Raw genomic sequence first — 13773 nt, forward strand, 5'->3', positions numbered from 1 at the left:
TAACCGCGATAAAATCCGTAAAAGTAGGTTTATTTAAATGTCTAATATTTGCGTAAGTGTCAGAAATCAATATGTTTCCAATTTCAATTTGTGTTTGAAGAATAAATATTTCGTTACAATTTGTTCTCTCCATATGTCAGGAATATTAATTACATACTCGTACTAAATAATAAATCCTTGAAGAATTTTTGAAGAGCATTTATTTTATTTAACTGACACCTCTATTTTATTCCTAACTCTACGGGAACTCCATGGGAACAGAACGGATTATTGGTCGATCTTACAAAAAGACTGACCAATCAGGGAGAGCTTTCGGACAGTTGACAATTTGACAATTTCTCATCGATAGATTACAATATAGCGAAAAATAATGCGTTAAATTGCAATCAGATGTTACGGTTCACAATAATTCGACAGTTTACAATCTCTCGAGATAGATTGTAATCTAACGATGTTTGTAATCTTACGGTGACATATATATAATATTAAATAAACTTTAATACATATATAAATAACACAAAATCAAATGCATAGTTGTGTGAATTCTGCAAACTCTGGTGAAGATACTCACGAAGCTTCAATTTGAAAGTCAAGCGGCTATTTACCATCCTAATTTCCGAGGGCAACTTGTTCCATAAAATAATAGATTGGACAAAAAAGGAGGAATGAAGGAAATCTGTGCGATTTTATCTTTATTGTAAACATATAAACCTGTGAAATAAATGGTTTAATGTAGTGTAATGAATAAATGCATCTACGCAAAGCATATAAGTTTACATATCTATGCATATAATAAAATGATAGGAAACTCAAAACTGTACACTGAATATTTTTTTTTAAAGAATATTTGGAGGGTGATCCATAATCGATTCTAAACCCAAATATGTAGTTTTTAGAATTTTTGTCTGTATATCTGTTTGTCCCGGATAAACTCAAAAAGTACTGCATGGATTTAAATCAAATTTTGCATGAGTATTACCTGGGGGCCGGTTCAACACATAGGCTATATAAAATTCTATATTGCCCACGCAGACGAAGTCGCGGGCAACAGCTAGTATAGAATGGGAATGTCCATTAGTTACCCAACTTATTTTCGTTCACCAGATGGTTGCAGTGCTCATCATACAATTGTTTGACGACAGCTATATGTCGGCGGAAACTCAGCAAGAACTTATGTGCTAGGATATTCAATGTTCAAGTCTGGGCTAAGATTGTCGATGTAGACGCCGTTTATGAGTTCGAGTTGAAAGATCATGCTAGGTATAAGGTATGTATTATCAAGTTAGTTTTAGGTAAAGTTCTCGACAAATTTCTTGTCGACACGAAACATTTTGCAAGTCTGTGTGCAATATTTTTAGCTAATAATAATGTCGGCCACGGCGGCTGTTCTCATATAAGGAGATCAGTCAGCTGCGCAGGACATGTTATAGTGCACGAGCATTTGCTTGGACACAGGTGCACTCACTATTCCTTCACTCTCATAGCGCGATGGGACGACAATCCGACACCACCGGAGAGAGATCACAAGCTGGACCGAGATTTACGTACGACACGATGCACGAGTGTATCAATCACTAACTTAAAGGCTCTGGGCTGCTGAAAGATTGGATTTTGCAAAGTGTTATATTGTTAATTCCCTCATACATTTATACAAATTATCATGTATTAACATCATGTAACAAAATTTTAAACAGTAGAACAGAATGTCCATCTTTGTTGTCCCAAATACAAATAAAAGTACCAAGGTCTTCAGCTAGGCTAGTAAATTATACCCCATTCGTCACGAAACATACCCGAAATAAGTATGGCAGCAACGCACCTCTCACTTATACTCTCAGAAAGTGTAATGACATTTATAAAAAACAGGACTTGGATATATTTGCAAGTAAAATAAGTGTATTTAAAAGAGCCATTAATAGTTTGCCTAATTTTTAATTTTTATAGTTTTATTATGTTTTACCCAATTTCTTAATTTCTTTTATTTTTAATTACTTTTAATTTTTAACTCTTTTACTTGAAGAACCTAAAAAAAAAATGTTGAGCCTACCTTTAATTTAAGAGCATACACTAACTGTTGTTTCATTTATTTTTAAGATTGTCTGTATGTGTCTTAGTTGGTAAGCCTAAATAAATAAATAAATAAAATTTCCAGGGCCACCTTGCAGCCAAACGGCCAATAGATGCCGTAGCCACTTCATCATCCTTCACCGGCACAGTCCGCAGCAGGTTGTTCCTCACCACGCTGTCGGAGAACCCGCTGCAATTCGACATGATACCCCTTGATGAAGAAGAGGTCTGTACCATCGGCCTAGGCTTTTCCTTACATGATCAGTTGATCATACATTGGTACATAGTTATGTTAGAGACGGCTTTCAGTATCATAGGTTGCACCCTTGGAGAACATAATGACTACCAGAGATGACATAACGCAAAATTTTCTAAGAAACTAGCGACTGTCTATCTGACCTTCTCAACCTAGAGTTCCCCAGTTCTACACGGCCAAAGCCTGCAGGGACTGCGTGATTGTTCGCGCGAGTTACCGCGGCGCTGGTACATAAAGGGCATAAGAAACATGATGAGTTGTAATCAACAAGAGTCTGACATATGTCTGAATAATACCATCCGCCTAGGCTTTTCCCTATGTTAGCGTCGCCTTTGTCAGCAATGCGCTACATGGAGCGAATGCCTATCTGACCTCCTCAACACACGGTCTTAAGAAGAAGGGGTTAGTGACTGCCTAGGCTTTTCCTAACATGGTCGGTTCCCAGTGTAGTAGATAGCCTTGGAGATCAAAATGACTAGCGAAGATGTCATAACGCAAAATTTAGGTAAAAAGTTAGGTACTAGCTCCTCCCTTACACGCCTTGCTAGGAACGTACCTATAAGAGCAACCAAAAGTTGGTATATTAGACTGATTGTTTGGTACATAGATTCAACAAACGTTTCGAAATAATGAAACTTCATAAGTATGTACTTTTCGTCAACTGTAAAATCCCCTTTTGTTTCAAAGAGTGGGAGTGTTTAACATCTAGTTACAGAATTTTTATCGTACCACTGCTGGGCGCAGGCCTCCTCTCACACGGAGAAGGATTGAGTGTTTTTAACATCATTGTTAAGCAAATCCTTGCCAAAATTCTAGGAAGAAGAAGAAGAAGAACTGCCCTCAAAATACGAAGACAGCGTACTAAATAAACACGGGTGTTTATCTACCGTGACCGCGGCGTTAGAACACGCGGCCACGGTGCAACATACAGAGTGGAGGGATGCCCTCGTTAGCGCGGTCTGTTCTCATGTAGCGGGCAATGTCAAGTGGATGTTAGCTCAGGTAATCTATACATATAATAAAATGATAGGAAAGTCAAAACTGTACATTGAATATTTTTTTTATAGAATACTTGGGGGGTGATCCATAATCGATTCTGAAGTCGATTCCCAAGTATGTAGTTTTTAGATTTTTTGTCTGTATGTCTGTTTATCTGTTTGTCTGTATATTTGTCCTGGATAAATTCAAAAAGTACTGCATGGATTTAAATCAAATTTTGCATGATTATTACCTGGGGGCCGGTTCAAAACATAGGCTATATATTATCACGCTATCACCTACGGGGGTTGAGCAATGAATGATTAATTAACGAAATTGGAAATTCTATATTGCTCACGCAGACGAAGTCGCGGGCAACAGCTAGTAAAAGATATAAGATAAATCTATCTATCTATCTATATATATAAAAATGAAACCCGCTTTCCGTTGTCACGACATAACATGAAAACGGCTTGACCGATTTGGCCGAAAATTAGAGGGGAGGTAACTTAGACCCGGGAGAAGGTTTTTGTCACCATCCGGCTACGGGACGCGGGTGAAATCGCGAGCGAAAGCTAGTAATTAAAAGTTTTAAAACAGGCCAAGTGCGAGTCGGAATCGCGCACTAAGGGTTCCGTACCATTATTTATAAAACGGACAAAAAAAAACTCATTTTTTGTATGGGAGCCCCCGACATATTTATTTTATTCTAGTTTTCAGTATTTGTTATTATAGCGGCAACAAAAATACATCATCTGTGAAAATTTCAGCTCTCAAACTATCACGGTTCATCAATGTTCCAACGGTAGTTCCATGAAACTCGGCACAGTTTTTCAGACCGTTTAAAAATATATTAGCAATTTTCTTAATCTCATATATAAAATAGCATTATATTTTGTCGTATTTATTTGGATTATTAGTTTAAATTTTATCACAGTGTAATAAGTAATAATACTACATAAATAATAATTTTCAGGCTATTTGCAACGCGGAAGAAGCATTGAAACCCCACGCGGGTGTCCTCACGCCAGCTTTATTTCAACTAATAGCGGATACTTGTACTATCAATAGTGGAAAACATGTGTTGAACAATCTACATGTTGAAATTGTAAGTAAATAGTAATACATAATCTTTGTTTGTAGTATTTTTTATTTGTTTATTTATGTGCATGAAAACATGATGATAATGTCCTCCTACAATAGCCGATGATCGGTCACGGCGGCTGTTATTTTCTGTATTTGCTGTTTTCCATTCTCACCATTTTTCTATTTTTGTTTTTGAATCTGTCCTCGAGCTTTCTTATATTAAGATATATTTTTCTCTGGTAATTGATATTAAAATTTAATTTATTTATAATAACTTAAAAACCTTTTGCACTGTCTAAAATCTATCAAATATTTGGATCCATATGTTTGGTCATTTATTTATTTTTAAACATATAATTTACATTTTTAAATATTAAATTTAAAAATATAAAAAATAGGTTGCCACCGATATCGGGCACAGGGTCCAAGGTACCAGTGGTTAGGGTCCCAGAGACAGAAACCTCCTCACAATACGCGCCGTATCAAGGATCCATATATTATTATTTCCTTCATTTATTTGTTAGTCCTATCTGTAAGCAGATACTTTTAACTGACATAATTAGTCATTTAATATTTTAATTTCAGTTAACAACAATAACAAAATGGAATACCACAGACATACAACCCAGCACCTATTTAGACACGACTATAGAGTATTTAATCAATACCTGTCTATCATTTAAACACAGATACAAACTACATAGACGACTGTTAAACGTACTAGATGGCCTACTGAAAATATTTGGAAAAATCGCTAATGTTAAATGGAGTCTATTTCAAGATAATTTTAAAGGTATGTGCAACTTGTATACAGTGGATTTCTATGATCCATCTATCCGTTGATTTGAGAGTAAAGATGACTTTTGACATTAGTTCCATCATAACTCCAAATATATAATAGAAATCTGCAGTATATTTTGTTTATAAATTACTGTTTTCAACCCGTCGTTTCACTCACATGATGAGGGATGACTGCGTCTTCACGGATGGCAGTAAAAAGTGTCCTATGTATGTCCCTCTCCTGGTTCTAAGCTACCACCCTACCAATTTTCAGCCAAATCGGTTTACCGTTCTTGAATTATAAACGTGACCTGATATAAAGATTGTTTTTTTTTCTGAGGCAGATTATCGATTGCACAGTTTACAATTCCAGGTTTCCTCAAAAAAAAAATCTTCACTATCACACAGACATTGGTGACTAAGATACTCATCCGCCTAGCCTTTTCCCAACTATGTTAGGGTCGGCTTCCAGTCTAACCGGATACAGCTGAGTACCAGTGCTTTACAAGGAGCGACTGCCCTATCTGACCTCCTCAACCCAGTTACCCGGGCAACCCGATACCCCTTGGTTAGACAGGTGTCAGACTTACTGGCTTCTGACTTCTCGCAACTTCTGCCTCCTGGTTCTAAGCTATCTCCCCACCATTTTACAGACTATTCGGTTCAGGACTTTTCTCGCACGGAGAAGGATTGAGCATTAATCACCACGCTTGCTCAATGCGGGTTGCTGATTTCAGACTTTATAGTCCAGGTTTCCTCAAGATGTTTTTTTTTACCTTTTTTTTATCAGCCATTGGTGTCCAAGATATACATAGAAAGAACATACAACTTCTTTAATACATAATTTCTTTGATTTACCTTTGATATACCCTTTGCCATTTCTGATTGTTGTATACAATGTGTACATAAATTATAAAACAAATATCTTAGAAAAGTTACTTACTGACCTGGAATCGAACCCGCGCACTCATTCTTAAGAAGCAAGTTCTTTAACCACCACGACTTTTTACATGGGTATTAGATTACCTAACAACACATTTTCGCCTGACATGGAATCGAACCCACACCACTGGGCTTAACCACTAACAGCCAATTTCTTCATCAAAAGTAAAATCCAAAGTAAAAATCAAAGTAATGTCTAAAGTAAAAGTAACGGTCAAATTCGCTTTTTCTATTCGTTTTGCTGTCACTTTAGCCTTGAAAAAACGAATTTGACCGTTACTTTTACTTTAGACATTACTTTGACTTTTACTTTTGATGAAGAAACTGGCCGTAAGCCACCACATATTTCAAATCATAGACTAACAACACATTTTTTTTCACCCACAGATAACCAAAAAGACTACCTACCAATACTAGAACGGTTATTAAAAAATCACATTTATCTACCAGAATTATTACCTTCTATATTTATTAATACCGATACAAACCATTGGGTAGGTAACGTAAAATTAGCGGAAGTTTTCGGTCTAGCATTGTCTATGGCCGACCCAGAGACAAGGAAGGAGTTTTTGTCTAAGTTCTGGAATATTCTAAATGGAGCTAGAAGTTCTAATGCTTATAGCAGTTATGTGAAACTATTGTTTTATGCGCAGAAATATTGTAAGGAGTGCTGTGATTTTAACCAGTTGAAGTAAGTTGGTATTGTTTATTTGCCTAGCCGTTTCCTTAATGTTGGAGCGAACGTAGCTGAGTACCAGTGTGCCACATGGAGCGACTTTCTATCTGACCTCCTCAACCCAGTTACCCGGGCAACCTGATAGACCTTGGTAAGACTGGTGTCAGACTTACTGGCTTCTGACTACCCGTAACGACTGCCAAGGATGTTCAAATGACAGCTGGGACCCATTAAGAAGAGTCAGCAAAACACAGAGGAGCCCACCAGGGCCAAAGCCTGCCAGGGCTGTGGGATTGTTCACGCGAGTTACCGCGGCGCTGGTACATAAAGGGCTTCAGAAGGAACATGGTGGGTTTAGTCAGTAAGAGTCTGACACTCCCTCACGATGCTAACCCACAGCGGGAGGGGTCATTTGATGATTTCCCATAAAAAAACTATTGGGACCAATTAATGTGCTTTCATGGTCCATCTTCTGATGCACCCCCATCCAGGAACCGACCGCACCAAGAGTTGCTTAACTTTATAATCGATCAATGCATGCGCCTTTAACTTAGCCATAAAGAATATTGAACTCCTCCTAGCCGATTATCAGCTACGGCGGCTGTTCTCATAAAAGGAGATCAGCCAGCTGCGCAGGACATATTATAGTGCACGAGCATTTGCTTGGACTGCGGTGCACTCACTATTCCTTCACTCTCATAGCGCGATGGGACGGCAATCCGACACCACCGGAGAGAGATCACAAGCAGGACATTTAAAAATAAAGAATATTAATAAAAATGCATATATTTTCAGAATAATAACAGATTTAGCGCCAAAACTCGAAAAATCAAAATGTCTAACAATAATATCCAATTACTTAGAACATTTTCCAAATTCAGACGACTTTTTTACTGAAATGTTTGAAACTATTAACTTAAAAGAACTCTTAGACAGCGATCTGAGGTTAGAAGCTATGAAAATAGCTAGAAATAGCCTGAAATTCATGAAAATGGTTGATAGAGAGGATATTTTGAAAATGGTTGGAGTGAATTCTAAAAGTTCTTCTGTGCAAGTGAGGAAAGAGGCGTTCGGTGTATTTTTTGCTGCTTTTAAAGGTAAGTTTTTAAAATTTATTAATACCTACTTTTTAACCGACTTCAAAAAAGGCAGGTTCTTAGTTTAACCTGTATGTGTGTGTTTGTGCGCGATAATGTATCGCCTGGCCTAACCGATTTTGTTGCGATTTTTAGAATAATATGTGACTGATTTTGGAGAAGGTTTTATTCAGGTATATTTTTGAAAATTAAACGTACCTACTGTGAAAATTTTTGAAATGAAATAAAATCGTTTATTTTGCAAGTTGGACATTACATCACTTTTACACGTCATTTTAAGAACGCTGGGGTCGGCATATCCTAGCTGACTGATCCCTGAGAAGAAACGCCGAAACAAACTCAAGGGTCATAGTCTCTTTTAAAGTCACAAGTTACAAATCAAATAATATTATGTGTTCATTAGCACATTCAAACAAGCTCTACAATCTATAATATAAAAATGAATCGCAAAATGTGTTGGTAAGCTCATAACTCAACAACGCCTGGACCAATTTGGCTAATTCTTTTTTTGTTGTGTTTGTTATTGTCAGGAGAAGGTTCTTATGAAAAAAAAAATAGGGTAAAGTAGAGAAGTCAGCTGACGGGAGCGAAGCCGCGGGCAAAAGCTAGTATTAATATAGATTTTATAATCACACTAGCTTCTGCCAGCGGTTTCACCCGCATCCCGTGGGAACTACTTCCCGTACCGGGATAAAAAGTAGCCTATAGCCTTCCTCGATAAATGGGCTATCTATCACCGAAAGAATTGTTCAAACAAACAAACAAACTCTTCAGCTTTATAATATTAGTATAGAAAAATGCTAGGCACATTTTAATGCCGATTTTCATACTTTTTCAGATCTAGTCAAACGCGAAGCTCAAAACCCTTTCAAAAGGAAAGCCATAGACACCAGTCCTATATTAGACCTTATTGATACACAAACTACTTATGAAAAGATAGTTTTGGAAAATATATTTAGAGGTCTCTTTGACAATGATGATGATATTTCCAAAATGATGACAGAGGGCGTTGACGAGTGTGTTTCCAAAGATATTAATATGAGGTAAGTAAATGTAATTGGGGATACAATTTTGTGCGTTCGGATGAACTGTCAATTCTGTCGAGGGTAGCATCTATGTGTGCAATGTCTTTTTTTAAATCGTTTTATCGTGAAAGAGAAAAATACGATTTGTATTTAGTGTTACAAATTGTTTCCCGTGTTCGAGGGAGCTGCTTATCGCACCAGGGTAAAATCGATATATATAAAAATGAAACCCGCATTCCATTGTCACGACATAACATGAAAACGGTTTGACCGATTTGGCTGAAAATTAGAGGGGAGGTAACTTAGACCCGGGAGAAGATTTTATGAGATATAGTTTTTGTCGCCATCCGGCTACGGGACGCGGGTGAAACCGCGGGCGAAAGCTAGTGTAATATAAATATCAGGGGAACATTTAAATCCTATTAAACTTTAGGGTTTTTTTTTAACAAGTCAAGTTTATCAAAATCCGTTGAGCTGTCTTTGCACTGAAGAGCAACAAACACACAGACATAAAAAATATAATAACATTAGCTGTTCTCCGGGATTTCATCCCCATCCCGGGACCACTTCCACCACTTCCCGCATCTGGATAAAAATTAGCCTTCATGTTATGCTAATATATAAGCAATATTACTGCAAATTTTCGTCAAAATCCGTCCAGCTGTTTGCGCGTTAAGATGTAACAATCAAAAAAATCTTTCGCCTATTAAAATATGTATCAATATGATAAACCATTTATTGCAGATTTGCCGAACTATTCTTCATAATAGTATACCAATGCAGTGTATCATACAATGATGTACTGGATCTAAGTAAATGTGGTGCAAAGCTGTTGGAGATGCTCTTCAGCGATCTGAGGAGTCAGGAGGCTTTTAAAGTCATTGCTTTGAGAGACCAAGGGTTGCCGCAGAGGTAAGGACAATTCATATTTAATTTCACTTATTTAATAATGTCCGCAGAAAAACTATCATTCAAATCTATACTTAATATTATAAAGCTGAAGAGTTTTTTTGTTTAAACGCGCTAATCTCAGGAACTACTGGTCTGATTTGAAAATTTCTTTCAGTGTTAGATAGCCCATTTATCGAGGAAGGCTTTAGGCTATTTTTTATCCCGGTACGGGAAGTAGTTCCCACGGGATGCGGGTGAAACCGCTGGCAGAAGCTAGTCAGAACTATAACTCTAACTAGCCGTTTTACTGCCGTCAGGATTCGGTTAATAATCCATGAGAAATTAAGACTATTTAGAAGAGTTATAAAACTGGACAAGATGGACAGACGAGCTTATGTCGGTCGCCGTCGACGCTGGATGCAGGTCGCCTCCAACAGGTATCTGTGCAGATCTAAGGGGGAGGCCTATGTTCAGCAGTGCAGCAGAGATGATGATGATGATATAAAACTGAAGAATTGATATATCTTTCTAACCGTTTCCCTGCGGTTTCACTCGCGTCCCGTGGGAACTACTGCCCGTACCGAGATAAAATATAGCCTATGTCACTCGGGAAGAGTGTAGCTTTCCAACAGTGAAAGAATTTTTCAAATCGGTTCAGAAGTTGCGGAGCCATTTGGGTACAAACAAACAAAAAAATCCTCTTAATTATATTAGTATAGACTCCTATAGATAATATGTACAACGATTTTAGTCTGATAAGCTATAATGCTGCCAAGTTTCTTCAAAATTCATTCATCCATTTGCGCTTAAAGAAGTAACAAATAAACAGTCATAAACTCCTTTATCATATTAATGTTTTTTTTTATATCCATTTATTTATTTTTAAACATATATTTTACATTTTTAAATATTAAATATAAAAATAAAAAACATTTAAAAATATAAAAAATAGGTTGCCACCGATATCGGGCACAGGGTCCAAGGTACCGGTGGTTAGGGTCCCAGAGACAGAAACCTCCTCACAATACGTGCCGTATCAAGGAGTACTGCCTTCTGAATCAGTCCCTTGATCCAGCCGCCCAACGAGAGCCTCCTGAGGTGTTCGTCGAGGCTCTTGGCTCGATATTAATGTAATTATTATTTATTGCAGCCTTTTGAAATCGTTTGAAACTACTACAAGGCGAACTAGGACCAATGTTAGAACGGTTGTAAGATCGGGAGTAACATATAGACAGAGAACTGTTAAAGGTATGTACTGTAGAAGTTTCATTGCAGTGTTTTTTTATATAATAAGTTTGTTACTTGCAAACAAAACTTAGCCCTTACTACTATTTTACTTTATAATATTGTTGTAAATATCTATATAAATCATAAGTGAAGAAAATATTTATACTTTAAAAAAAATTGCTAGCTGTTCTCGTCGTTTTATCCACATTCCGGGAAGACTACTTTCCGAAACTGGGTAAAAGGCTGCCTATGTTTTTCCTCCGGCTATAAACTATCTGAGTAACATATTTCATTTAAATAGCTTCAGTAGTTTTAGCTTGAAAACGCAAGACAGTTACTTTTGCATTTATGTTATAGGATAGCAAAGTCATAGCTTGCTATTAACTAATAATATATTTTATATATTTATTTTCAGCACCGCCAAGCCGAGAGATCAATGTACAAATGAAAATAACAGAAATCTTAGGCGTATTTCTGCAATTTTCTAAGGTAACTTAATTTTTATTGTTTATATTTTATAAATTGCATATTTTATATTACAAAATACATACATTCTTTATTAATCATTCTACTTTCTGTGAAAAGCGTATGAAAATACATATTTGATGTCGCTTGCTCGCACAGTCGGACAGACAATTTTATTTTTTGTTCAAAAAGGTTTATATACCTTGTCCTAAGTGAGACAATACTATTCTCAAAACCGCATCAAAAACTGTTCAACCAAACGTGGGAAAGTCGCTCAGAAACACACATACATACAGATCAAAGTGAGAACCTCTCTTTTTTAACTCGGTCAAAAAGTTTTTTTTACATTTTCACTATACATATAGTTATCGGCACGAATCTTGAGCTCTGACCTACATCTGCGCAGAAGTTATTTATTGGGTCCCTTTTGTGGTATTCGTGAGGCGCTGGAGCTAAAGCGGTGATTGGCCCGCAGTGCATCGCGTCATAGCCGTCACTCGGGATTGGTTCTTTGCTAATAAATCACTTCTACGCAGATGTAGGTCAGAGCTCAAGATTCGTGCCGATAACTATACACCTACATATTTTTTAATACATTTTCAGACTAACTCTGAAGTATGTCAAGAGCTCTGCTCACAAATGATGAAATGTCTCCAAGGTACGGGTCGCAGGTTCGATCTCGACTCGGTGATGGCTAAACAGCTGTCTCATATTATGAGGGAACCGCCTAATTGTTTGACGCCTATAGTTTTGGACGCCTGTAGGATTTTTGTTAAAGATATCAGCTGTATTGAAGGGTAAGTACTGTTTAAATTGTAGCTATTTATCGAGGGAACTACGTCCCGTATGTGGATAAAAAGTGGCCTATATTTTATTTTGATAGTTATGAAAAATATGTCACTGTCAAGTATTATTACAATCCGTCCTGTAAGTTTTTTCGTGACAGAGGATCAAACTTTATAATATTAGCAGACATAGTCAGAAAGTCTGTCGGTTTTAACGAGTAATACCGTGTTGCCCGAGTTAATCAGTTCAGATAAGCTGTCACTTTATGTAAGACAATGGAACTCAGCTGCATCTAACCCCAACATAATTGGGAAAAGGCTACGCATATGATGAGTATTAAATTGAGAGAGAAAATAAACAAAAAAGATGAATAATATGACATTTGATGGTCATTTAAAAGTTTACACAAAATATTTTAAGTCGAATATTTACTAACTATCCTTATTTAAGTACTTTGATAATTGTAGGTACTATTTATTATTTTCAGATTCAAGCAATCAGTAGAATCTTTAAAGTTAGCAGTTAAGAACAGCGAAGGTTACCTCTATACGAATATATTATTGGAAGATATTTTACTGAGAAGTGGCGATAAAAATCTCTTTATATTCAGGTAAGAAATCTTATGTATGAAAAAAAGTCGTATTAGTTACATTACTCACATTCAATAATAGCTGAACCGTTTAAGGCGACGAATTGGTCAGGTAAGGCGCCAAAAGGGGTCGGAGCGTCTGAGCGGGGCGAGGATTACAATACGCGCGCTAGCTTATAACTAAACTAATAGAGGAGTTATGTTACCACGCTACCGCCTTGGGATATTCCTGTAATGATAGCTGTGTTTGTGAATAAATAAATAAATAAATAAAAGTCGTAAGCGACAAAATGGTTTTGTAATTTTATTATTTAGAAATGATAATTTGATAAAAAATCCTTCTACACTTTTAAAGAGTATGTATATACTCAACTACTAAAAAAGTTAAGAGGCTTAAATCGGTCCCGTATGCCCATAATATGTGAATCTCTTTTTAAAAAGAGGTATGTTTGATATATTTTTCTGTGTTATAAAAGTTACCTAATCATGTTTCTACGTCTAACAAAATAAGGTTTATATCATGAACTTTCAGGTAACCAAGTTGTATTTTGATCCGTTTTGTATTTACTGAGAAAAATTGAGATCCTTGGCGCCAAAAATTCCAATTCGTCCTCTTAAACTAAAAATTAGACGGGAGGTGACTTGGATCCGAAGCTACCTCCCCTTTAGTACCCTATCCTACTTCTCGTCAAATAACGTTGCCGCTCTGATGTTAGCCATGTTAACGGCTTGAGCGAGAGAGAGAGAGTGAGAGAGATAGGCATACACACCGGTAAATAAATGTTTTAAATTGTTACTATTATTTCATCCTTCTTCCTACGATACGAATGAATATTCACATTAAAATTATTTTACCACTCGAAGTCGTTGTCACGTAAAACTTTCGCCCGTATACCGACTTTACAGGC

At 36.7% G+C, this 13773-nt stretch overlaps 1 protein-coding gene across 1 annotated transcript in view; it reads left to right on the forward strand.

The window, feature by feature from the left end:
• LOC110383324 (uncharacterized) overlaps positions 1 to 13773 on the forward strand; it is a 58320-nt gene that overhangs the window by 26219 nt on the left and 18328 nt on the right. Inside the window, exons 28-40 of the mRNA XM_064042803.1 lie at positions 1105 to 1267; positions 2153 to 2293; positions 3140 to 3325; positions 4278 to 4409; positions 4973 to 5180; positions 6497 to 6800; positions 7581 to 7882; positions 8721 to 8925; positions 9652 to 9819; positions 10949 to 11046; positions 11441 to 11514; positions 12094 to 12287; positions 12764 to 12886. Of these exons, the coding sequence (XP_063898873.1) occupies positions 1105 to 1267; positions 2153 to 2293; positions 3140 to 3325; positions 4278 to 4409; positions 4973 to 5180; positions 6497 to 6800; positions 7581 to 7882; positions 8721 to 8925; positions 9652 to 9819; positions 10949 to 11046; positions 11441 to 11514; positions 12094 to 12287; positions 12764 to 12886 (2298 nt within the window). The remainder of the gene's footprint in view (positions 1 to 1104; positions 1268 to 2152; positions 2294 to 3139; positions 3326 to 4277; positions 4410 to 4972; positions 5181 to 6496; positions 6801 to 7580; positions 7883 to 8720; positions 8926 to 9651; positions 9820 to 10948; positions 11047 to 11440; positions 11515 to 12093; positions 12288 to 12763; positions 12887 to 13773) is intronic.

The sequence above is a fragment of the Helicoverpa armigera genome, chromosome 30, assembly GCF_030705265.1.
Source record: "Helicoverpa armigera isolate CAAS_96S chromosome 30, ASM3070526v1, whole genome shotgun sequence".
Taxonomy (NCBI): domain Eukaryota; kingdom Metazoa; phylum Arthropoda; class Insecta; order Lepidoptera; family Noctuidae; genus Helicoverpa; species Helicoverpa armigera.